At 35.9% G+C, this 27,500-nt stretch overlaps 1 protein-coding gene across 1 annotated transcript in view; it reads right to left on the reverse strand.

The window, feature by feature from the left end:
• The window catches only part of LOC144448935 (protein CASP-like), a 44,291-nt gene that overhangs the window by 5,827 nt on the left and 10,964 nt on the right, over positions 1-27,500 (reverse strand). The window contains exons 4-14 of the mRNA XM_078139312.1: positions 27,327-27,464; positions 27,071-27,194; positions 26,488-26,564; positions 24,115-24,181; positions 22,977-23,130; positions 22,118-22,183; positions 21,483-21,611; positions 18,147-18,342; positions 2,257-2,393; positions 1,356-1,422; positions 987-1,090 (exon numbers count right to left, since the gene is read on the reverse strand). Of these exons, the coding sequence (XP_077995438.1) occupies positions 987-1,090; positions 1,356-1,422; positions 2,257-2,393; positions 18,147-18,342; positions 21,483-21,611; positions 22,118-22,183; positions 22,977-23,130; positions 24,115-24,181; positions 26,488-26,564; positions 27,071-27,194; positions 27,327-27,464 (1,259 nt within the window). The remainder of the gene's footprint in view (positions 1-986; positions 1,091-1,355; positions 1,423-2,256; positions 2,394-18,146; positions 18,343-21,482; positions 21,612-22,117; positions 22,184-22,976; positions 23,131-24,114; positions 24,182-26,487; positions 26,565-27,070; positions 27,195-27,326; positions 27,465-27,500) is intronic.

Consider the following 27,500-nt stretch of genomic DNA (forward strand, 5'->3'; position numbering starts at 1 on the left):
GTTGATAACTTGAAGTGACCAGTAATACTACATGTAGTACACCCTTAAAGGGACACAAGCTGAGTTATACATATTTGGGCGTAGTTTTTCTATATATTTAAAAGGTACTCACATTCTTGTACCTACTGAAACACGCCTAACCATCACGTGCAATTAACTGAACTCAAACCTGGTATTAAGATATAACTCATAAACAATCTGATGACATAATTTTTGTTACCTACCAAAAAATATTTAGGAAATTCCCACTATACAATCAACTGTTCTAAGAATGCCAGAAGACAATCATAATGTTATAGAAGATATGCATCAGCATTAACATTACACTGGGATGTATTTTCACTTGTGTTAAAAGTTTATAAACTCAGCTCATGTCACTTTAAAGACATAAAGACTAACTATCATGTACCTGGACTAACATATATTTGATTTTACAAACAAAATTTGTATTATAAGTCATTGAAGTCCTTTAAAACTCAGAGTGATGTTTGGCCAAATACAAGTATAGTTTACAATAAAGGTAAAAAGATGACAATATAAACTTTGTTGGATTTTCACCATGCTACCATTTTCTGTTAAATTGATACAATTTGAATCAAACTAAAACTCCAATACTGTAAAACCTGGAAATGTTCGCTAGACTTATTTTGGCTTATTTCACTGGACAACTAAAACGCAAAAATAAGTAGTCACTAAAATGCTTTCTTGTACATGAACATGATGTGCTAGTCTGGTAAAGAGTGAAAGTTGGTCTTTGATAATGAGCTGAAGACTGAAAAATTGCTAAATGTTTGAGTAGTGAAAATATCTTCGTTTACAGAATTGCAATATTCCAGTCCTCAGAAAGACAAAAGATTGTAAAGTTTGGCCACTAAGTGAGCGTTATGATAGTAGTGCACTGCAGCCTCCTTTGAAAACTCATACTTTTCCCTAGTTTCACAGCAAAAGTCTGGAGGTAAAGTGATATTATTATGATTTATACTCACAGCTTCAAGTTCCTGATTCCTAGCTCTAAATCTTTCTCTTTGACTTGATATTATGGGCAGTAAAGATTCTGACGTGTTAGGAGTAGCTTCCACCATGGGTCGTGCTGAGGAAAAAAAATTACAACCATTTTATTATAACTGACACTTCTTTTTGAGTTCAAAATTGAAGAGATACAAGACCAGATTGTGAAAAATACAGTATGTATTAAAAATTTCACCCAATTTTTCATGCATCAAAGTAAATATGTTTGCCAACTTACTCTCTGTACAATACATTCTCTGTAATTTTCAATAGTAGTTAGAAAAAGACAGCAGAGATCTATAATGTGAACAGTATTAAAGTCAGAGAGACAGAAGATATTATCTTACCAAGGACTGCTGATTCTCTGACGGCATCCGCCACTAACTCAGATGACATGACAGCCTGTGCTTGGCCCTGAAAACACAACACAAATGTCACTCAGTGTGCCCTCTAAGCCAACATGACGTGCCACTGATGCACACAATTTCTAGTGACGCACCAAAATTTGGTGTTCCCTTATCTCTTACTATGTGGTGACTCACAAGAAATGCCAGTTTTTCTAATTTTGACTAACAACAACAAAATTTGGCTATCATTAGAGGGCACACTGATGTCACCACATTGTATGTCAATTAGACCAAATTAAAAAATAGCGTGTTTCTAATAACCCAACCAACTCTAGTTTAAGCAGACGACCCTAAACATTTTTTACATGCAAAAAGTAATATAATTATGAATTGACTTCTATTTCCCTGACCTACCTACCCTATTTTCTGAAGTCGTACTGTTTGTATTGTATCGTTTGTTCCCGAATTTCAATGGATTTGCGTATTTTCCTACGCCAATATTTATCCTCTCTGTGACCGTGTAGGACTCAGAGTTCTCGGATGTTAGTATGTCCTAGCTTTCAGATGTTCCCCTACAGCTTAGTATACCTTTTTGTCTTTGGTGCTCTTGGAAACGGGTCCCAAATGATGAAGCAATAACTTGAAACTCATTTACCTATTAGTATCTTTCTATATCAATCAAGTGAGCAACATTTGATACATCAATTGTAATATGCAGAATGTCTGCTATTATACTGTATAATCACCCTCCCCTCGTTCATCACACACTATACTTAATATCTCTCCCTCCCCTCTATTCTTACAATATGCATATTTCTAACCACCCTTACTCTGAAACTGTCATGTCACATAACCTCACTGCCCCTTTTTTTCTCACACACTGCGTGTATAGTTAACTTACCTCTCCTTCCCCTCTGTAGTAGGTTGACAAGGCTTGTACATTCATAAGGTCCTTCTCTAGCTGTGTAATCAAACCCTTCTGTTCTGCCAATGACTTGACAGTCTCATTGTATTCTTTCTGTAACTTGTCATGTCGATCTATACACAGAGACAGATAATACCATCTAAACTTGTAACATTTCATTTGTTACGATTACGTGTAGGAGTATGGGGAATATTCCTATACGCTTTAAGATGTGTTGTGTCGTTCAATTTGAATCAGGTTTCTCGTTCCTTTAGGAATTGGTATCTAGATATTATTCTGGTCAGGTTTCAGTTCACTAAGATAGACACAACTAAAACTATTGTCACAACATGTTGATATAATGGTGATAAGCTATTGAATGGTCGTTAGTTTAATTATAGTCTCAGTAGGGCAGCTCTATGTAAGCTAGTTCCATAAACTTGCCGTGTACTGTTTTGGGACTTCCAATGTTTACACTATCTTGATCACAGGGTACTAGTAATTAGATTCACACAACAGAGGAATTGCTATTACCCACTTGTGTAATCTATCACACTGAATAGCAATAGTGTTTAGCTTGTAATTTATCTTATAGTGAACTGAACCCTCAATTGCCAGAGTTGTGTCTGATAGGGTGACTTGACATATACGGTAGTTTACAGACGAGGAAAACTTTACTTGTAACAAACCATTATTTATAGAGCTCTGTACAATGATATGTCATTCTTTATTATTTCTTGTGTACTGTATGTCATGCTGGACTTGTTATTAGATAGTATTCCTCAATATTTTTCTTCATTCAGCCAAGGAAAATACTCATGACCTAAGGGGCCTTGTCACTATGAGTCGCTAGTTGAGTAGTAACAAACTCTTACGTCAAGCATATTTTCCAGCTGAATAAAGAATAATATTGGTGAATGACATAATTATATCTCCTCAAGCATAATTTATGAAAAATCGGGGAAAATAATTGCAATTTGGAACATTTTGAGTCATATTTCAAGCACTGTAGAACCAGTATAGAATGACCTGGGTATGTAATCCATTTGTTTTTCATATTTGTAGTTTTTCCATATTTTCTGTTCAAAGACAATATTTTGGCTTGTGCATGGTATAGCAAATGGAGTATCCTACAACTCTTGACTAGTCTATCACTGATGTTGTGTTTGGTAAACGTTGATACATATCATATCATAGAATATTTTGATTTTATCATGGGGGACTTTAACAACCCATATACCTTATAACTCTCTGTATCATGCCATGATTATTCTCTTGGTAAATTGTCACCAGACCTTCCAGATCAATTTCAGAAATTCCAATGGCTTTTGGAAAACGTCTTTTTTTTTCACTTTTCAAAGCAAAGCAAGCATTAATCAAACACAGAATGTATAATAATTATTATATTCATCTTTATTTTGTTGAAATTGAGCAACATTTAAAATTCAACTTTGGCCAAAATAATGATCATTATTTTTGCAATGACCAAAATAATGGCCAATATTTTTTCAACGGCCAAAATGGTCGATTTTTTCCAGTGGCCAAAATATTGGCCATTATTTTGATCAATTTGCCAATGATTAAAATAATGGCCAATATTTTTTCAACGGGGCGAAAATAATGGCCAATATTTTTCCAGTGGCAAAAATATTGGCCATTATTTTGACCAATTTTCCAATGATCAAAATAATGGCCATTATTTTGGCCATTAGAACTCTACCATCAAATGTTCTTTCAGTGTATTTCATGAGGAATTTTTATCAATGGATCTTACAGCTTGAGATGTGTATAATCTGATGTAGTCTGTAGAGTATGCCATGACGGGCACCCTCACACATCAGTCAACCCCTTTTAGAGATACACAATAAAGCAGGCCGGAGTGACACGACGTATCTTATTGTCTACATCCGATGGTGTTTGATGTTACCTTTGGTAAATCATGATGTATATCTGATGTGATGCATGGGGTGTACTTGTAGACATCATAACATTCTTTGCAAACAAGAGCTGTTATTTCTTCCACGACACTGGGCGATACGTCTTGGACGGTGCCATAAGAGGCCGACGTGGTTTATGACAATGACATCATAAAGGAACTTTCGTAGACATAGAACTTTACCATCCTATGGTGTTCTGTTTTAGTGCATTCATGAGGAACTTTTAACAAACAATGTATCTTAGAGCTATGGATCATCTGATGATGTTCTCTGTATATACCATGATATATGCTATCATTAGGCATTTTTTAGTACGGTATATCATGATACAGGAACTTTTGTACAATTTATATGACCGTCCTTATTGAATCAAGGCTTTGTTCAGCTGTTTTCCATTTCCTGAAGTATTGGTACATTTTCCATGAAATAAAGGTCGAGGTACGAAAAATTCCACATGAAGCACTTTTAGCAAACAATGCATCTTAGAGCTACGGACAATCCGATGATGTTCTCTTGGTATACCATGATACATATCACTGGTCATTTTTAAATACATCACGATATAGGAACTTCTCTACAACTGATATGAATGATATTGAATCTAGACTTTTATCATACTGTACTCTATTCCCTAAAGTACCGGTACATTTCCATGAAATACAACTCTATGTACAAAAAAATTCCACACAGTTCACCTTCATTTGGCAAAAGATTTTATTACATACAAATTGATTACAAACAATCAAAAATTAAATCATTTTTTGACAATAACAATATTAATTAAGTTTAAAAATTGCATATCATGATTTGAAAAGTAAAGTTTGAAAAAGAAAGCACTGCAATATCTTGGGTAGGTATACACAGTCAAGTCTTTGCGTCCAAAAAAAAAAAGAAGTAAAAAAGAGTAAAACGGTTTATTAAGGAAATATGACATCAAAACAACATGGCAGTGACAAAAATACTACTACAAAAATAAAGTACTGCTGTATATGTTAATGTTTGTGTTTTAACTTAAGCCTCTGGTCCAGTATCACATTTCTTTCGATTCACTGTAATGTTTATTCTTCATGAATTAAGTGTTCAAATATTCCTTCCTAGTAATTAGAGTGGATGGACACATTGCATATGGTATTCAAAAGCCCCCACTAAATTATGATTGAGTCCATCACATGGTAAGGAGGGGGGGGGGGGGGGGTATACATAAATGGAGTGTCCAAATATAAGCCCCCTCCCCCTTCCAAATCATCAGTGACTGTGGAAGGGCGTTATACACGCGTTCCTTTGAATTTCTATTCAAATTCATTACATTGTAAGGGGGGGGGGGGGGGGCTATGCATAAATGGAGTGTTCATATATAACCCCACCCTCTCCCTCCAAAGCATCAGTGACAGTAGAATGAACACATGCCATTCACAAACAAACCTCCCCTTGAATTTCAAATTCGTTACATGATGGGGTGGGGTGGGGGGGCTATACATGAATAATGAATTCCATATCACAAGTGTTACAGTCATACAAGGACAAATACAAAATATCAGAGTTCATGATTCTATATGTGTGGTTGGCAGTGACCATTGACCATTGTCTGGGTAATTTGGGTTTCCTAACTTCCTAGCTTGTCTAGCTATAATGCTGCAACAAAATGACATTTACATGTAACTTCCAGCTTGAAAGTTCCTACATACATCAAAATGATACAACCATAAAAATATTGGCCTACAAATTCTTATTTCAGTCTACATCTATACTCACTCTACAATAATAACCTAAATTCATTTTGCACTAAAATAAACTACACTATTTATACAGCATTGTGTTCAAATCCAACGAGTCATCTTTTGTATTGCATACAAAAAATGTTTTTATTGGCAGCTACATGGCATGTGGAAAGGCTTGTGGCTAGCAAATGAAGGGATAGCATCGAATCATGTTCGCAAACCAGCTAGCACTGATATTTCTGCCGCGATTGCATCTTGGACGGTGCAATAAAAGACTGTGGTTTACAAAGATGCATCGAATATGTACTTCTGACAGACCTAATATGGTCAGTGAAGTATTGTCATCATACTGCTAGTCTCCATACAAAGCTGTGTAGTCAACCTGACAAGCATATTCCCGCCACTCAGCTTGTGAATTCAGTGCTATCAACTCCAGTGTTTTCTGGATACCACAAGTAGGACCTGATTGGTTGAGTAAGTCACATGATGCCTACAATATGTTAATTAAGTCACGTGATGCCTATATTATGTTGATTGTGTCAAATTACCCAGATGAGACCTTGTTGGCCATATATGGAAACATCACCTTTGCACAAATAACCTGGAGGGTCAACAGGTGATATACATGCTAATTTTATGCAGATTTTTCCTCATGGTGGCAGATAATGAGGTGTGGCCAAAAAATACTGAAATTGATATAACCACTTCACAGGCAACATGGAGACAAAAGTTTGCCAGGTTGACCATCCAGCCAGCTATGGCATAAACCATATTTAGGAATATGTGAGGTTACGTGTTTGAGCTTGGCATAGAATTGAATTGAATTGAATAGAAAAATCCACAGTATTAATAAACACCGTCAACTGTCGCAAACTATTTTCATTGGCAAAATTACAGAATGAATACACAGTCTAAGACTTGCATATCCCAGTAGCAAAAAAAAATGAAATAATAAAAACTGAATTTTTGGCACTGATATTAGCAAAATATATAAAATCGTAAAACCAAAAACTCTCTTCTATATAACATAATATGAGGAGTTTGTAAGTTATATATCGATAAAACTAAAAACATTAACTAAACAAAGTACTTCTAAGTCCTCCTTCACTGGTACGCTTACTTAGAAAATAACGTCCTTTCTTTGAAATAGTAAACGTTGAAGAGAAAATTGAGGTAAGTTTAAATTTCTCTTCGTTGTTTGTACTAAATTACTACTCTTGACTGCATAGTAGATAATTTTAAACTAAAAGAAAAAACAACAAACTATAACTTGGAAGTCCTCTTCTGAATAGAATAAAATAGATAGTAAAAACTCAACAGTATAAAATTTCAATCAGTTACATTGAAAAAAAGTCGACTTTGTGCATCAACAAATTCTGTTAAAACCATGATTGAAAGATAGCTCTGAGATTTCTGAAGAAATATAAATCTGTCATCTGAAGCAAGAAATCTTGCTATATGTGATAAATCTGCTATTTGCATCGTGTTATCTCTGCTCCTACATTTACTAAAAATACTGACAAAAAAAAACAACCTATGGCACATTTGTTAGTTCTAGCAATACGCATAGATACACAGACACGCAATGTGTACTGGAACTCTAGGTTAGTATGTACTAATATTTAAGTTGTCACCTACATCACATGATTATCACATGATTCATGGCAAGTATAAAATGATGTGTAATGTAACAATACTGTCATCAGCTACGAATCTAGTCACAAAGATGCAATGGTCGAGAATCATATGTGAGTTTGTTGCAATACTTATAAAGTGACGTGTCACTCACTGTGAATAAGTTGGTAAAACTGTACACAGCAATCACCTGGCTGTCTTGCAGGCAAATGATTCGATGTCTTATTCTGGAATATATAAATTTGCGACAACTACCACATGTAACACTACATCTCTCTACTGTACAATGTGCAAGCTCAAATACTGACCATGTACCAATGAAGTCCTAGTCTGGCAGTGTATGCTACATATATATATAGATAGATATATATATACCACATTTTTTCATGTCTATAGGAACATGTCGTAGAAATCACCGGGCAAGAAAATTCACATATTTTCTGCTTGCAAAGATCAGATGTAGTAACTCTAAATAAATGGTTTTTAAGTTACTTTGATTTTAAATCACACTAGCTTATGAGGTAAGTTCTAGGGTGGGATGTTATCTATAAAGTACGCATTACAAGGTTCATAATCAATTAACAACATTTCAGGATAAAATACATTTGTCACTACCACTACATATTATCAGTACTGCATTGGTATAAAATAGGTTAAAAATTTCACTATGTCACCTAAAAACTCTTCTAATATAGTTTTGTCGTTATGGTTTTTAAACTTTCATAAAATATCTCGTTCTACATCTTTTGTTCATTTGTCTCTTCGTGACACATACATGTATACAAAAAAACGTTACAGTGATACAGATACAGACAGACATAAAAAATATGTATGTGAATACACATACAGTGTTCACTGCTATGCAAAGTTACACTTTGTTATAAATTGACATGAGCAGAAGCCAATCTCTCTCTCTCTCTCTCTCTCTCTCTCTCTCTCTCTCACACACACACACACACACACACACACACACACACACAGACAGACAGACATACCGGTACACACAGAGGCAATATATGAAAGTCATTCATTTAGCTATCAAACTCATAAACTTGTGTGCTTATAAATGCACAATAATAATATGTTATCTACCAATGGCAGATATCGAACTCCTACATTTTTCTCACTCACTCACACACACACACACACACACACACACACACACACACACACACACACACACACACACACACCTAGTACCTACGTGTCATGTGTGAAAGTCTCACATACGTTAACTGCTAATGGCAAATATTGCATTTAAATAATTTTTCTGCATTCACTGGGCAAGTGATAGGCGATCACAGTAGAATACCCTATTTCTCTAATTATCTTTACAATATTTCCTCCTACAGCTTAAAATTTCAGTACTTTTTAGTTTTCTTACATATCTGTTAGTTTCAATACCTACTGTACAGCGTACAGATACTAAAATCAGGCAGCCTAAGTGGTCCATACATGGCACAAAAATCAGACAGCCTAAGTAGTCCAATATCTGACATTCATCCCCTTATTACACAGTACACCTCTTTTAAAATAATTGGTCCTCTAGTTTGAACTTGGTGGGGTAGTGAAAAGTATGTGCTTGTCAGTGAGCAATGGTCAATCCTTGTGACAATAAATTATCACCATATATATGGACTTGTCAGAGTGCAATGGTAAAACTACAAAGCAACAAAGTATCAGTGTTTATGTCAGCTTTTGATTGGTGTGCGATGCTAATATTACATCACTGAAGACTAAAATATATATACTACTGAACAGGTTCTGACAAAACATGTCTCTCTGCACACAGCCACTATTGCCATCTACTGGGAATCCGAGAAAAATGAATAAAAGTGGCAGTGGGTTTCTAATACTTGCAATCTGAGAAAGTTTACATCTTAAAAGTGTCTTGTGGTGACAACAATTTCTACTAATTTTCAACCTTCATGATTTCATCTGTTTGCACTGAAACAAAGAATTGCAGTATACAAATCACACAAGGCCAGAAAAAATTAAAAAGCTGTTCAACTGGCAACCTAGCCCATCACATTGGGTAGGTAGGTCGATTTTGTTTTAACAATGTTAAACAGGGATGTAAAAACAAGCCACATATAATGATGGCAAAATATTTCAAGTTGAGTTTACATAGTACTTATTCAGTCACTTTTATTTTATCTTGGGTAATTTGTCTGTATGGGGATCTATTTCCATCAGTTGTACAGTTCCGAAATTTGAAATTTAATTTGATTCCAAAAAATCACAAATGAAGAACAAAATATTTCAAGTCCCCCTTTCAGACTATCACAATTTTGATGGCCCAATGACGTCTCAGCCCCCTTCCCATTGTCATAAATTTTGCTCATTCCTTTAGTGCATGTTGGATATGCAACAGCTTAGTTTAATCTCAATTCACCCTTGTACATGCATCATTGGAGCCAAGTAAATCACTGTATAAGATATTATATAATTTGGAATTGACTCAAATGCATATGTTCACATGTATTATTCAGAAAATACAAAGAACTCGCCTAAAATAATTTTGAAACAAAGTGTGCATAGTAGTCCATCAGCCATTTTTACTGACATGTGAAGCCCTTATGAGGATATATTGCCCATCACACCCCCCCACCCAAAAAAAAATAATAAAAAAAATAAAAAAATGAAATGCCCAAAATATGGGTAGGTCAGGCCTGCTCAACAGCTTTTATATTTTTTCTGGCCTAATGTTCAAATTTAGCAGATTGTTAGAGCATAACATAATCCCTGTACAACAAGGTTTTGAGGGACTGTGGTTTGAGTAGAAAGGGTATGCCTATACTCATCAATATATTCTGGCTTCTTTTTAGAATGGCCTAACTATAAACGGAACTGTATTCCTATGTTACCTCACATGATTGCTATAATAATGCATAACTAATACCTGTGAATGCCGTTAAATTTGTTTAAAAGGAAACTGTCTTACAAGAAACTACAATGGGTTACATGATTTACATTACCCCTAAATGTTTTAATTCTTTCCAACAAATTCGGTTGCAGAGGTCAGGGAATTATGTCACAGGTCATTTGATGTCATAGTGACATTATAACAGGTCATTTGACATCATAACAGGTCATTTGATGTCTGAGAATGACATCATAACAGATCTTTTTGAGGTCAAAGAATGACATTGTAACAAGTCATTTGAGGTCACAGACTGGCATAAATCTTTTGAGGTCAAAAAATGATATAACATGTAATTTGGGGTCAACGTATGACATAGCTCATTAGAGGTCACCAAATGACATCACAATGTCTTTTGTGGTCAAAGAATGACATCAGGTCAGTTGAGGTAAAAAAACAAATGACATAAGTAAATTGATGTCAGAAACTTACATCATTACAGATTTTTTGCAGTCAGATAATGACACCATATGTCACTTGAGGTCAAAGAATGACACCATATGTCACTTGAGGTCAAAGAATGACACCATATGTCACTTGAGGTCAGACAATGACACCATATGTCACTTGAGGTCAAAGAATGACACCATATGTCACTTGAGGTCAAAGAATGACATCATATGTCACTTGAGGTCAGAGAATGACACCATATGTCACTTGAGGTCAAAGAATGACACCATATGTCACTTGAGGTCAAAGAATGACATCATATGTCACTTGATGTCAGACAATGACACCATATGTCACTTGAGGTCAAAGAATGACACCATATGTCACTTGAGGTCAAAGAATGACATCATATGTCACTTGAGGTCAAAGAATGACATCATATGTCACTTGAGGTCAGATAATGACACCATATGTCACTTGAGGTCAGACAATGACACCATATGTCACTTGAGGTCAAAGAATGACACCATGTGTCACTTGAGGTCAGACAATGACGTGTCACTTGAGGTCAGACAATGACATCATGTGTCACTTGAGGTCAGACAATGACATATGTCATGAGGTCAGACAATGACACGTCACTTGAGGTCAGACAATGACATGTGTCACTTGAGGTCAGACAGTGACATGTGTCACTTGAGGTCAGACAATGACACCATATGTCACTTGAGGTCAGACAATGACATCATATGTCACTTGAGGTCAGACAATGACATAACTAAGGTTACAACTTAAAAACAGTTATGAGTATGCCAAAAGGCACAAAAATTATTCATCAATTAATTTTGAATTAAGTACATAAAACAATACTTGGTTATATGTACTATTATATCATTGTTTTCAACATTCAATTTATGTATGTCTTCTTTGAAAACTCCAAGTATTAAATGACTTTTAAAATATTTGACATTTTATATAAGTATTTTTCTGTAAAAGTAAACTTCCTTCTAAAACTTTCAAAATAATTGCAATGGTTCTAAAATGTCATCTTCATTTAATAATTTAGAAATATCAACCTTTTCGATTTAAAAAATATGACATAGAAACTCTACTACATTGAAGCATGTGTGCCACATTAATTTTATATAAATAAAGGGGAGTACGAACAACAAATATATATCTTCAAAATAAAAACTACATTAATAAAGTTTTGATGTGTAACTATTTGTGTTATTTGTAGCCTGGCGTAAAAAAAAAATACACTTACACCAGACAGAAATGTGAACCTGGATATTTTCACTAAAGACTAATTTTTGCTTATTTCGCTGGAGAAGAAAAACATGACAATAAGAAAACATATCTTCTTGTACACAGATACGATGCGTCAGGCTCAGTAACTTGCCCAAATTAGTCTTTGGGAATTAGTTAACGACCGTAAATTGACAACTTTTTCCAGTTGTGAAAATATCTACATTTATAGCATTTTTGACTGGCATCAGTATTTCCAGTCGGGGTCATTTTTAATGCCGGTTATTAACTTGTTGGAAGATTGGACATCATCTTCTTCGTCGTCTTCAGTGCTATCAAACTTTACCACATCATTGTCTTCATCAGGTCGACCTTCTTCACCGCCGACGTACCAATGTTCTCTCGAGTACTGACATGCGTTGTCGTCGTCATCATCCACTGGTTCTGGTTTCACGACAACCACACCACTCTTCTCTAACTGTTCTTCCATCCTCACAAAGTCTTCTTCAACTGTCTTTGTACTATCAGCCCTCTTATCATTGTAGACGCTACCGTCGTCCATACTACTGTAATTAGAGTTTGGTCTCATGTCCTTCGCATTGTTAAATCTGACATCATTATTCAATGTCAAGGGTACACCTATGTTTGCTTCGCCGCCATCGTGCATCCGTGACTGCTCTTCAGCTAACTGTCCCCGTTTTGACCGGGATCGGTAGTTATGAAACCAGTTAGTGACGGTGGAGGGCAGTAGATTCAACTCTGAGGCTAAGTAGTCTATCGTTGCCTGTGAAGGGTAAGGCTCTTTTGCATAGGCAGTCAGTAATACATCTTTCTCACTAGGTGTCAATAATGTACGTGGTTTTTTTAGAGGTGTAAAATCGCTAGGTGTGATGGACTCTATGTCACTGGTCACAGAAGATCTTCTCTTGTGAGATGCTGTTAAAAGAATCACAGAAAAACAAATAAAATAAGTGAATTATCAAATAAGTATCTTAGTTATGGTCATGAATCATGTGTTACCAAGTGGTAGCAGTTACTGTATATAAAGATGGGATGATCACACAATGTCACAAAAGCTGACCAAAAACTCCTAAAAGAACATTTACAAATGTGACATTGACACGTTTGTATATAGTGTAAACCATAGTGAAAATTGTAGGGGTCACACCACTATGACTGAAGCAATGTAAAAACATAGTCAAGACATATAAATACTAAATGGAAACCCGGCACTGTATATCATCATCATATTAGAAGTAAATTTTAATCAATTTATCAACATCTCAGTAGTTAATACAGAACCTGTAACTATTGTTGAAGGCTTGTGATATGCATATCACCAATAGCATGTAATAGGGTGTAACAGACAGTGACAACATGAAGGATGACCCTTATGATTTCAAGCCATGTTTCTCATAACCAGACTGACCCTAACAAAATGAAAAAAATTTAAGCCCTCTATGGTGGCATTAGAAAGATTCACAATGTCACTGCAGGTAAGATGGCATTGAGAAATATGAGTATGGCAAGAATAGTGAATGGACTTTTACAAAAGGTAACATATCTTGTAAGTTTTATTAAGATGATATGAGATCTAACACGATACTTTGTACTGTTTCACTTCCATATGTGAACACAGCGCTACACTTTGGAATGAGAATGAACTCTACAGCTCCAACTTGACATGTATTTTGTACTAACGGTATACTATAACTACTACATAGACACAACCATAACAAACTGGTCTTCAATATATCTAGATATATCATATATCTTGACAAAACCTTACCTTTTCTCTCCATCTTGATACTCTTAAGTTTGTGAATCCCTTCACCGTCACTTAGCCATATATGCATCCTAACAAACGGTTCCTTGCCTTTCAGACTCAGACTGTTCCATGGTTTAGGTTTGGATAACAAGTCGCTGACAGACCCCTGCGTCAAACCCAACACAATCTCTCCAAACACTCTCTGTCCAATGTTGTTCTCGTACAGGATTTTCTTGACTCTGCGTGCAATGTCGTATGTATCTAACTCTGGTAAACTAGTGTACTGTTCATGTGGGTTTCTTTCTGTGCTGTTGTTGGAAGAGCATGATGAGTTCTCTATGTCCTCAATACCCGGTGCTTTCACAGGTCCAGGTAACTGCAGTGGTGATTTGCCGTTATTATTGACAGACTCATGGCAACCGTCGTCAAGCCCCTCACCTGGAAATATAAATATACCATATGTCATATCTACAGGGATCTGACGATGACTTCATATGAAAGATACATCTATGAACCATATGTCATGTCTACAGGGATCTCTGACAATGACATCATAATTACATTTCATATGAAACACACACACATCTATGAACTGTACATGCTTACACTACCTGAGCTGAACAATGCTTTGTAGCACATATCAGGGTACGAATAAAAGTTAGGGTGACAACAGCACTTTTCTGGTAGAGCTATAGAAAAAAAGTTGGTCCCTGACAAAAAAAAATCATCCCATCTAATCCTTATGGATAATGCAAGAACAAGGGATTCAAACATTGGATTTTATGTATATCAGATCTACATGGTTTTGAAATCTAAATCTCATATCAAAGTATGTAGGCTAGTTTTGTACAGTTGTTTCGCTTCATGAACATTATATACTAAACTGAAGGGTCCAGTATGATAAGAATTACTCAGGTAAAATTTAGAATTGAAAAGCAGTTGTCTGACAGAGTTACAGAACATATTGGTCCAGAACAAGAGTGGTTCGATTCAATTGTTATGGCTCCACTGATATGATAAGAAAACATTAATGTGAGAACCTGGGATTGAATTATGGGCCTTTAAGTCAACCTACACTCACAGTTCAATGGATAGGGTCTAATTCTAATCTTACCTTTCTTACCATAGGTTGTTTTAAGTCTATCCACTGCATCCTCATCTTCTAGCCACAACTGCATTCTAATAAATGGTTCTCTCCCCTTCTGTGTTAGTTTCCTCCACGGTTTAGGATGCGACAAGATATCACTAACACTCCCCTGTGACAGACCCAGGACATGATCACCAAACAGTCTTTGCGGAATCAGGTACTTGTTCAGTTGGTCTTTGATCTCCATGGTGACATGCCTTGTGTTGAGTTCTGGATATTTTTCATAGTGTTGGCTAGTCAGGGGCGGTAGGACTCGTTTCAGAGGTTTGGCCATTGCTAAGAAGCTAGGAGACATAGCATAAAGTTGGTTGTCAATCACACAGTTTGATTCTCGGATGGCCTGTTGTATGGCTTGTTGTACTCGGATTGCGTTTTCATCGTTTGCTGAAATAGCATTCTGAATTGCTTTATCAACTTGTCCTTCAGGACTAACAGTGGAAGTGTGGTTGTTTTTCTTTATTAGCGGTATGGCTTCAGTTTGTGGTTCCTGATCAAACGGAATACTGGTTGTTCTTTCAACAATAGTTTCTGAGTACGGTTTGAACGCACTATGTCTCAGGGGTCGCATTCTATCCGGGGAAGCCCTTTTTGGAGTACTGGAGAAGTCAGAAGGAGCCCTTGATGTAGCTGGCACTGGTGAGCTCATTGCATCCATCTCTCTCTTTGCTTGCTTCAAGATATGAGCTACTGCCTCCTCTGTGGAATCTTTTGGAGTTGAAGTGACAGACCGAGATGCAGTTGATGGCAATGATGTAGTTGGTGTCATTGAAAGTTGAAACTCCTTACCTAACAATGAATAAAAAATACATTTAGTAGTTGGAATAATTTTCAAAAGTACAACAATAGATATCTATACATTGATAGTTGGAATATTTCACCAAAGTAAATATTAAAACCACCGATCACAGTTGCAAAATTATCAACAAAGAATTATGACTCTTTTTTCCAAGCTGAAGTTAACACATCATAGTATCATCATACAATGGTATGGGGTTCTGTTATTATTACAGATGTTTAACCAAAACAACAAATTTCTGTAAAAATGACACAGTGCGATCATGCGATTTCATATTGAACGAATGATCACATCCTCATTTGCATATCATTTGCATACAGGTATACAATAATGTTTTCGGTATTACACTACCGTGCAAATGCCACTCATATTTGTGCACACTGGTGCAAGTAATCTCTGGTGCATATGTAAATGTATTGTATGTCATCACATACATACCATGTTTCATATTGGGTTATTATTATAGAATTTTCTTGACTGCAACAGTACAGCTGACATGCCTTTCAATACCAGACAATCTGTATTTAGTTCAGTATTTTGTTTGTCAAGTTATGTACAACACTGTAAAACTTTCAAGTGCTTGATAAATATTTTAAAATACTTTTTTTCAATGAAAGGAAGGTTATTAAAACAGTATCTAGAATTGGTGACTTACCTTTTTTCTTGGCATTGATAATGAGTAGAGTTTTAATGTTTTCTTCGTCTGCCAAGAAATCTACCATTTTGATAAATGGTTCTCTTCCCTTCACTGTCAGTTTATCCCAAGGTTTCGGCCGCGCTAGTATCTCACTGACTGAGCCTTGAGACATTGCCAGTACATATTCACCAAAGACTCTCTGCCCGATGTTGTATGTTAAAAGCAAGTCTTTGATAATTCTAGCCACTTCAATGGTGTTGATGTCGCCGTTGTCCACGTAGTGTTTGCGTATTGCAGGGTACGAGTTAGGTCTGATGAGAGGGTTGGACATAATGGTTGATGGCGAAGCTGCCATCATGGCCGATTGTGAGGATGACATCATGGCTGACTGTGAACTAGGCATCATGGTTGATTGCGAGGCTGTCATCATGACCGACTGCGAGGTCATCATGGCCGATTGTGAGGTCGTTATCATGGCAACAGGTGAGGAGGTCATACTGGCTGACTGTGAGGTTGTCATTGTCACTGGCTGTGAGGTTGTCTTTGTGGCAGTCTGTGGGGTTGTCATCATAACTGGCTGTGGGGTGGTTGTTTTGGCTGGCTGTGGCAGTGATGGTAGGGGTGACGACACCATGGCTGGCCGTGGCATTGCCGGCAAGGGTGACGATGCTTGTGATGTATTGGGGGATGCTGAGTTTGTGTTGGATAGTTCACAAGGAGAGTTTGACCCTGATGGGCTTCCTCTAGCGTGGCATGTTCTTGGTTGTTGGTGTGTTGTGAGAGATGCACCTTCACCTATAGTACAAGAAAGGTGATACAAATGTCATTCTTATTTTGGCGACAATTTTGCATCGTGACGATAACTTTCTTAAACCAGTCAAGTCAATTTTTTGCTTTTTAAGGACTGAATGTAGTAAAACAACATTCAAATTTAAAACAACATTTCTTTAAACCTTTCTTGTACTGTGGTAAGGCCTCCCATGTAAAGCAAATAAACATAAAAACAAGAGACACGTCCTAGAAACCAACTAGGAATGATCACAGAGACATTATAGACAGTACAGTTAAAGTACGCTAAAGTAAATAAGCAGGGAGCTGCCACAGTCCAAGTTGGTTGTGTTGGAATGATAGACTAGTATAGTGCACATTATATCATATTCAAGCCAAGTTATTGTCTTTGAACAGAAAATATGGATTATATACCCCTGGTCATTCTACATCACAACAACCCATGTCTATGTTACTAGTTTTGCGATGCGCGAAATATGAGTCAAAATGCTCAAAATTGTTCCTAAATTACGCTTGAGGAGGTATAGTTATATTATTCTCCAATATTTTACTTCATTCAGCTGAAAAATACTGGTAACCTAAGGGTTTGTCACTACGAGTCTAGCTACTCTCAGTGACAAGGACCCCTTAGGTTACTCATATTTCCTTGGCCGAATGAAGAAAAATTTTGAGGAATAGTATCGAATTAACAGTGCATATGTAGCCATCTGTTCAAGTCGCTCTTTCTGTTTTGTATCAACAAAAAGCTGCACATGAAATTCCAAATTTCGTATACAGCCTATTTATGTTTTGCTGTGCATTGTACAGACAGACAGATTGGAATTTTATATTTATACCCAAGTATTGAAGACTTTTAACTTTTAGCTTATAGGATGAGAGGAGATAGAGGGACTACTCACTGTTTAACTCTGTGTTGCTGAGTTTCAATGATGTGTTCTCAGATTGCAAGGCTCGGTTCTTTTCGAGTAGTAACATTTCCAGAGACTTTTGTTGATTGGAATCATCCTCTTCAACTTGGTGGAATTCCATAGATTTCATGATGTTGAGTTCTTTTTTCATTTCGTCGTAATCACTTTGACTTTTCATTCTCTCTTCCTGCATGATACAATCACAACCATAATAATCATCACTGTTATCACATTTTGGAACAAAATCAGTTGAGAGAAAACAAGAGATCTTGTATAACATAATCACAATTTAGCAATAGAAAAGGGAAGGAGAGACAGTGTATCTAGAGATAGAAGACTACGTATTTTTTGTAATATTGCTAATTTATTTGAAGATGAATTTCATTTTTGTTTAAGGTTGTTGTATAGGCTATTTTTCATCCAATTCTTTATTGTAGAAATGTTGTTGTAACTTTGTTAAAAATAAAGATATTGACACCAAATTTTCTGAGTTTGTCCCTTTAATATTCATCATAACATTAAAAACATTAAAGTAGAGTTTGTTTAAATTATGATGAAATTTGACACCTGTGTATATTATTATATCATATTTTTCATATTTTCCACTCTGTAATAGGCAATTTTGATTTTTTTTTAAATTTTTTTTTACAGTTGTGATCATAAATATACATGTCAAAATCTGTCTAGACAAAATTTTGAAATTTTGATCCAAAATGCTTCAAATTAATTGTCAAAAAGGCAAATTTTGTTGTATGCGTACCCCATTTTCAACAAAGTATTGCCGAGTGCCTGTTTCACTAACAAAAAATCCCTCTAACCAGTTTCTCGTCCTTCATCTCAATTATCAAATAAAACAAACCCGAATTCCCTAGCATGTATAATAAGCTAGAACGAGTAAAATGAAGAAACGTTCTAAATGGTCAAAAAGGCAAAAAAATCCCATTTTTTGACAACTTCGCGACCATTTCGCGGTACTTGTAAAAACAATACTTGCGAACGCGTAAAGTGATTCTGTCTCTTTGAACCCTCTAGAATGAATAAAAATCGTAATATGGCTTGAAAACAGGTTAACACTCTGATATATGGCCGCTTATATTGCTAATATGTAGCGTTACGGTAATGCGATCAACTGTGTCAAGGCTAGGGGGACATCAACAAACTCATGCATATTGCGCATGCGTATCTTTGATTTCAATACGGAGCATACGGTCGCTCAGGACTTTCTACAGCGTGTTATGAAAACTTTTAGCTGCCGCTGGACAACCCTTGAAGACTCACTACCATATTTGGCATACACTACCACGATGCCGAAAACGAAAATAGGTAAAAGACGTTCCAAACTTCGTTACGAAGCCTTGGCTGAGAATGGAGGGACAGTGTTTCCGTGTGATCATATCTTCTAGTCATGCTTGTACGTGCGGGGCCGCGGGGTGACGGTAGATTATGAATATGACCTTGGAGGACAATTGTCAGACTAGAGTTTCGAATTACTCCCTCTGAAACTACGCACCGAACTACAGCAAATCTTATGTATTTTACGCATTTTCAATAAAAATTACATAGAAAAAATTGTGTCTGCAGACAACCATAAATTTGTGTCTGCAGGCAACCATACGCATTCCATTAGCCCAAGAAGACAGAGCTCGAGCGATTTTGCCTACAGTGTGAGCTCACACGTGTGAACGGCGCGGTACAAGCAAACATGAGGTCTATGAGTATGATGCAAATCGTCGTTCCTGAAATTGCCTGTTCGATAGTCCATGACGACTCAAATGTACAATGTGAGCAAAATTGAAATGTTTCAATGTTTCAGTTAGGTCCTCAGTGTAATATTGACGTGTGTTACGTATCATTCCCTGGGAAAATCATGATTTCCATCCGCAGATTGCTATAAATAAACACAGTTGCTTTGGATTTGTTTGTTGTTGTGTCTTTGATTACTTGATGTGTCGCCCATGTCGGCATGCAATCTGAAAATGGTTGTTTTATTCAGGAAAGCGACTCTTAAAATGTATCTAAGCCGTTCATAAAATGTTCAATATTTGTTGGCACTATCAGCTAGTCATGACATCGACTAACATTGTAGAGACATACTGGGATTATATTTACCGCTACGGAGACCAAACTTGGCTCGATCAGTATTCACCGTACCGCATGCATTTGTTTTGAAATACATCGCTTGTGGTTGTATCGATGTGAACTCGTACTCGCACATGTGACGGTGATGTTATATTTGCCTTTTAGTCTAGAAACGAATACGACGTGAATAGTAATACATGTAGTTTAGTTAAGATTGACTGCCCCGGCTTTCAGAGATGACACCGTGGCTTTTGGAAATAGAACAAGTTTAATCAATCATAAAACAGCCTTCACCGAATTTTGAAAAACAAAACGTGGAAGGAAAATCATTTGACTTGAGATCGTGTACGTGTGTACATAATACATCGACGCCGTACTTCTGAACTTACGCTAAACTCGGAGTGTGGGCGATACTTCTGCGGGCACCTGATTCTGTCAGAAGCACATGCTCACGATGACAAAAAAATTGTCATCCATCAAACTTTTTTTTTTCGTCTTTAAATTTATAACAATTGACAAAAATGCCGACACTCAACGTTTTACAGTCAGGCATTTAAAATACTAAAACATCTTTACGGCAGACTCTCACACTCCCCGTGTGTGTGTTACTCAGGAATTTGTCGTAGAGGGCGCATCAGACTCCCCAGCAAAATGTCAATTACTCTTAATCAGTCAAAGTTTGTGGCTGTGTTACTGCTTATTGACGGTATGCCCTTTGCTAGTTCCGACTCCAATGCGTCTAAATAAATATGTATGAGTGGATTTACATAGTTTTATTGATAAATTCACCTGACGTCCTAGCCCACACAGATACCTTAATACAACAATTATATATCAACAATTAAGAGAATTGTATATTCCACAATATTTCTTTCAGCCTCCTTCGCAATTTATTTTATTCTTTGATGAGAACAAATCATGTTTATTTTCAGAATAATTTAGCAAAGTTTGTATTTTTTGCTTTCCGTTTACGCCAAAGTATGATGGACTAATTTTGGTTGTATTTGCTATTATTATTATGTGGATTTGTATGTACCATTGCTAATGTCACAACAAACCTCTACATTAGCAGTTTTTTGGTATATATTGATTTCTGTACGTTAGGCCGGTGGCCACGGTACTATGAATAAAGCATATTATTAATTTGTATAACATATGTACATGTACGGATATCACTTTCTGAAATTTGAAAACATTAAATTGTTTTATTTTGAAGAACTAGCTGATTTCATAACAAGTGATACTTACAAGTCTCTTGAAAGCGGTTGATTTCTGTGCTAGCTGTTCTTCAAGTTTTGTAACTTGTGATGAAGTAGAGTCTCTCAGCTTGGCATTTGTTGCTTGAAGTCGTTGGATATCGTCCACCAGCTGTGATATCTGAATATACATGAAAATACCCCAAATGTTTATAAGTTTCAAAATATTATACATTCTACAAATGAGGCGAAGACTAGTTGATCCACCAATTTGTAACTTATGACAATGTACAATCTTTTCAACGAAGGCTCCGCACGAAAATGTTTCTATAGATGTTGCTAAATTACATGTATTGGTTACATACACATGTAGTTTGTCTCCACATTTACTACAATAGGAATACATTGTTGAAGTTACAGTACCACTCAAAGGGATAATGTTGGCTATAAAATACCAGTGTGTAACAATACCATACATTGTATGACTTACAACAGCGTATCAAAATGCTGTGATAAGTACACTAAAGTATGACACTACACAAATGCTTCAAACTTGAAAGCCCCCTGTAATGTGGTCCAAATACAATCAGAAATGTGAATATGTGTACACTATAAATCATTCAGTTGGCCTTTTAACAACTTTTCTCTGTATGGCATAACAAGTGTACAATCCCATGGCATTCTCACCTCTTTCTCTTTAGCTGACAGTTCTACTTCTAGACTGGATCTTGTCAGAATATCTATGGCTTGCTCCTACAGGTGACAAAATATGTACAAAATCTTATTAGCACAATCAGTGATATGTGGTTTGAATGGTATAGACAGTCAGTGAAACTAAGATACACAGGAAACATGCTGAAAGCGGAACAACAAACACAAACATACAGACAGACAGACTATATACACACAGACAGACACACTATATACACATACACATACACAGACAGACAGGCAGACAGACAGACAGACAGACAGACATACAGACACACTATATACACATACACAGACAGAAAGACTGACAAAGAGAGTGCTTAGAAAGGCACAGGTATATCAACAAATCGGCATAACATCAGGGGAAAAAAGGTAATGTTTTGAGTACACAAAAGCCAACAATACATAGGATGTATATGCAATAGCTATCTAACTGTCAAAGTGGCCATATGGATGAGGATTGGGTGTTTACTTTGGGTTTTTAATTTACAAAACAATTTTATCATGGCCCCCTACTTGAAAAAATCAATGTGAAACAATGTATGCCAAGTCCTTGTTTGTAACTCAATAAATTGCAATATATTGTAAAATGTTTGTTATTGTATGTACAATAACAAACATTTGTACTCATTTTCTATCATTTTGCAATGTATTGAGTTACAAACAAGGATTTGGTCTATGTTATTTTACATTCATTTTTCAAGTAGGAAGCCATGATAAAATTGTTTTATAAATTAAAACCCCAAAGTAAATACCCAATCCTCATCCATATGGCCACTTTAAAATAAAGACTGTGTTAATATTCAATATGCCAAGTACTATTGGTTTTACTAACCATGTTAGGAGCCTTTTGCATTTGTTCAGCCTGTCTCAAGGCCTCATTTGCTGACAATAATTGAACCTTCATAGATTCAATTTCTTTCTCAGCAGATGCTGCCCTCTGATTGGCTCTTTCCAAATCTGTCATTATCATTTCCATTTCATCCGACCTAAAAAACAAGTTCATTGTCAGTATCATGAATGGTTTAATACATCACTTACTGCTATATGCTAGGTCAGATGTATGCTGGACAAAAATATGTGCTAACATGCAATGTCATGGTCATGGGTCAGTGTCAAGCATGGTTAAATGTAACACTTACTGCTACATGTATATGCTAGGTGTCAATGCCAGATCATCTGTGTCAGTGCAATATTAAAGGTCATATCATATTGTATAGCATGTATGACTTTATTGTACTGACATGGCGCTATGTATGCTGGACAAAATATCATGTAGTAGCACGTAATGTCATGGTCATGTGTCAAATGTGATGTCTTGGTCAATGTCACTTGTAATGGTACACAACATGTCATAAAATATCATTGCATGGTCAAAGTCATATATAGATTACTATAATAGCTTTTATTAAATTTGGCAACCCTAAGGCAGCTTCTGTACAGTAGTTGATTTTTGTGTTGAATACATAAATTAATGTGTAATGTCTTGGTCAATGTCATTGTAATGGTACACAAAATGTCATCAAATATGATTTCATGGTCAATATCACATGGTCAATGCCACACACAATGTCATGAAATATGCAATTGCCATGGTAAATGTCAGCTTTATCTTATTAGAGGTCAATCTCATGACACACATGGCAATTTAGTGAGCAATTTGTCAACAAGGCTTGAAACTGTGTCTATACACAAGGCAATTCACTGGGGCATAGCAAAAAGCAACTTGTGACAAATTGCAGAAAGTCTGACATATCGGATTCCTTGTGATACACCTGGCGATGTCACAAGGTCCTGTGTGTACAAGGAACAATTTATTGTATTGATGAATTACTAAGAGCTTTGCTCATCAAATTTCCTTGTGTACCGTGGCCTTTAAAATGTCAAGTACACCAGGTATGTAAAAAGTCAATAGTTACTGATGCCTAATCCATGTACAACATATAAACTATGAACTTATAATGGTATCTTACTTTGCTGCAGTCTGTTCGTCATACTTGGCTTTCAGATCAAACAGCTCTGACTGAGTACTATCCAGGGCTAGAACACAAATTGGACAAAATCATGTCAGATTTGTCTAAAAAAAAGTTGTTAAAATGTTAGTTTTCAGCGATTCAAAACTTTTGATATTGCATGATTCACAACAATAGGAAAGTTTGAATTCTACTGTAGGAAAATAAGTGGTTGGTAAAATCATACAAACTTATAAATTTGTAACTAATTTTTAATCTCTGCATGTGTTTATTTATTCACATCATTCAGTTACTGGTTGTGCTAACCATAGCACCTTCCGCATAAATGATATTAATGACTTTACATGACTGTTTGAAGGGCCATATGACAGAATTTATTTTACATGACTTGTACACCAAGCATGATAAATAAAGTCAGTACACAAACTGTAATAGAACAAGCTAATAAATAATACAAATTATGACAGAAAACAACTAGGAACACTGTATAATAATACAGCTTAGAAAATGTCAGCTAGAGCCAAGAATTCTGTAAATGTAGCATATTTTACAAAAACAAAAATAGATATGGCTAAAACTTGCAAGATATAGCTAAAACAAAACAGATATACATTATACCTAAGATATACCACATACGGCTAAAAAGACTGATATACATTATTCCTAAGATATACCACATACGGCTAAAAAGACAGATATACATTATACTTCAGATATACCAGATATGGCCTAAAAAAAATAGATATATATTATACCTGTGACATACCAGATATGGCTAAAAAAACACCAATCAGATATACCTGGCAAAAAATACCATGTATACTTTAAACTTACCAGATATGGTTAAAAACACAGATATACCTAAAAATACCATTTACATTATATCTAAAATACACCACATATCGCTAATAAAACAACTATATATACCTAAAACAAAATACCATGTGCACCTAAAACACACCATATATGGCTAAAAAACCAGATACACCTAAAAAATACCCTGTATACCTAAAACATACCCGATATGGCTAAACAAAACAGAAATATGTTACACAGCAAATACATTGTACAGCAAAAATACAGCAAATACATTGTACAGTACATCATTATATGAAGCTAAAACATAGCAAATACAGCTAGAAATCCTGAAGATACAAATGCTCTGCTAGCAGACTAAATACCAAAGTTAAGAATACACCCAAATACTGTTATAATCTCATCAAATACTACCAAAAGCCAAACACTTAAAACATGCCAAACTCTATGCTGCTAACAATAAACTAAAAAAAATACCACATAACCAAATATGGCTAATACACACTGACTATGGCCATTACTATAATTATAACCATGACTATGGCACTGGTAATCAGTTAGTTGCCAACTAAGTACCTCTATGCCAAAGCAATATTTAAGCTAAGAAGAGAACACTCTCCTTCTAAGACAAAGCCAGCAAAACACACCTAAGCCAGAGCACACCACTGCAATCAGACAATATCAAAAGATATTGTTGCAGATTGTCTTCCACAGTGCCCAGAATAACTGACAGCAGACACCATGGATTGGTTTTCCTCTGCATTCATATTTCCTTTCTCTTCGACTCTTAATTAATATTCTGAACTAACAAGATCCTACTATAGGCATAGAAAGGATTGCCTTCACCAATCACCATCAATGCCAACACTTAGCACACAATGGTTGCGAAGCAAACCATATCCAATGCTATTGCAGCACACCCCAGCTATTATCTTATGGTAAGGCCAAATAAAAAATAGTGTGTTTCCAATAACCCAACTGACCCTAGTTTAAGTCCAGAAACTAAATTTTTTTTTTGCAGGCAAAAAGTAAAATGGTAACAATTTACTTCAATTTCCATGTACACCTTCATCATGCCTTAGCCTCATCTGTGATCACTTGTTTTTTAAAAATCGTAATCCAGAGAGAAACAAGGTCCTTTTAGACTATAACAGAATGGTCTGCATAACATGTTCATCCACTTAACGTATAATTGTCTTTATATAAAGTACTTCCTTTGCACCTCATCAAACTCTCATGAAAGTACTGTGACTGATGAGTATCTTATCTTGGGGTTGAGTGGACTTACAGATCAGCCGTTGTGAGTCTCCCTTTCTACAAACTTTACGACAGGCTGATACGCCTGGACCGATGACATCATTACAGTCTAGGGGGGGGGGGGGGTTCGAGGTATTTTTTAAAAATTTGAAGTAAAATAAAATTCCTACCTAACCTATTTTCTGAAGTCATGTTATTGGAAACAAACATTTATTTTTTTAAATTTTGCCTTATGTTATGAAAAAAACATTTTGATCAGTATTCCAGAAACACTGAGCTTATGAATGTTTAACAACTCACCACTCTGTAGTGTTGCCACTTTGTGTTCAGCCTCACCAAGTTTAGTTGCAACAGCCAACTGGGTCTCTTGTAGTTGTCTATTCAAAGGATGAGATGAACAGTGAATGCACAGGATTAGTTTTATGATACTCTATTGATTTAGATTTGACCTGAGTCTGACAAGTATTATAAAATGCATTACATTATTCAAGTCTTTATTTATTTATTTTTAAATCAATGGATTAATATATCAACATATAATCTTGATTAACTCAGACATAATGTGAAATCGAATCAGACAAGTCTTCTTTGCAGACATAGACCCCAATGTTTCAACTTGCTAATTCATGTTCTGAATTCTTATGACAAGTATATTGCCAATTGGTCGTTATCATAAAAGTCACAAAATAAAGTGATGTGCATATGTGCATCAGCGGATCTGACATTTGCACCAGGTTTGGTTGAAATGGATTTCAGAGGTACAGGTGGACACACACACACACACATGGACTCAACCCATCACATTAACCCCACCCTACCCTACCCTGGGGCTAGAAATGCATAATATACCATATATGCATGTCCTGATTGTTTAAATATTCACCTTTCTTTCTCTGCAAACTCCCTCTGGAGGTCTTTCTCCTTTTCTTTAGCTCTAGACTGGGCTACAACTTCCATTTTCTCTTCATATTCTTTTAATTTTTCTTTCAGCGTCTTTATTGTTACCTCTGAAATAAAAGAATGTACATCAAAGTTGTTAAAACAATGGGCTAGATTTACTATAAATCTCCAATATCAAATTAATACTTATCAAAATCAGTTTAATTTCTTTTGCTTACAAATCTTGCAGTATTCAATACCTTGATTTTTGACTTCAGCAAACTCATGGTTGTATTCATCTAATGTTTCTCTCAGTTTTTGATTTTCAACTTCTAGGTCTTGCGCTCTTTGCATTTTCTTCTGTAACTGCATGGCATGTTCCAGTACTGGTGCTGGGTCTGAAAACACAAGACAGTCATTGTAAGATTGGTGCC

The sequence above is a fragment of the Glandiceps talaboti genome, chromosome 18 (assembly GCF_964340395.1).
Source record: "Glandiceps talaboti chromosome 18, keGlaTala1.1, whole genome shotgun sequence".
In the NCBI taxonomy this organism is placed as follows: domain Eukaryota; kingdom Metazoa; phylum Hemichordata; class Enteropneusta; family Spengelidae; genus Glandiceps; species Glandiceps talaboti.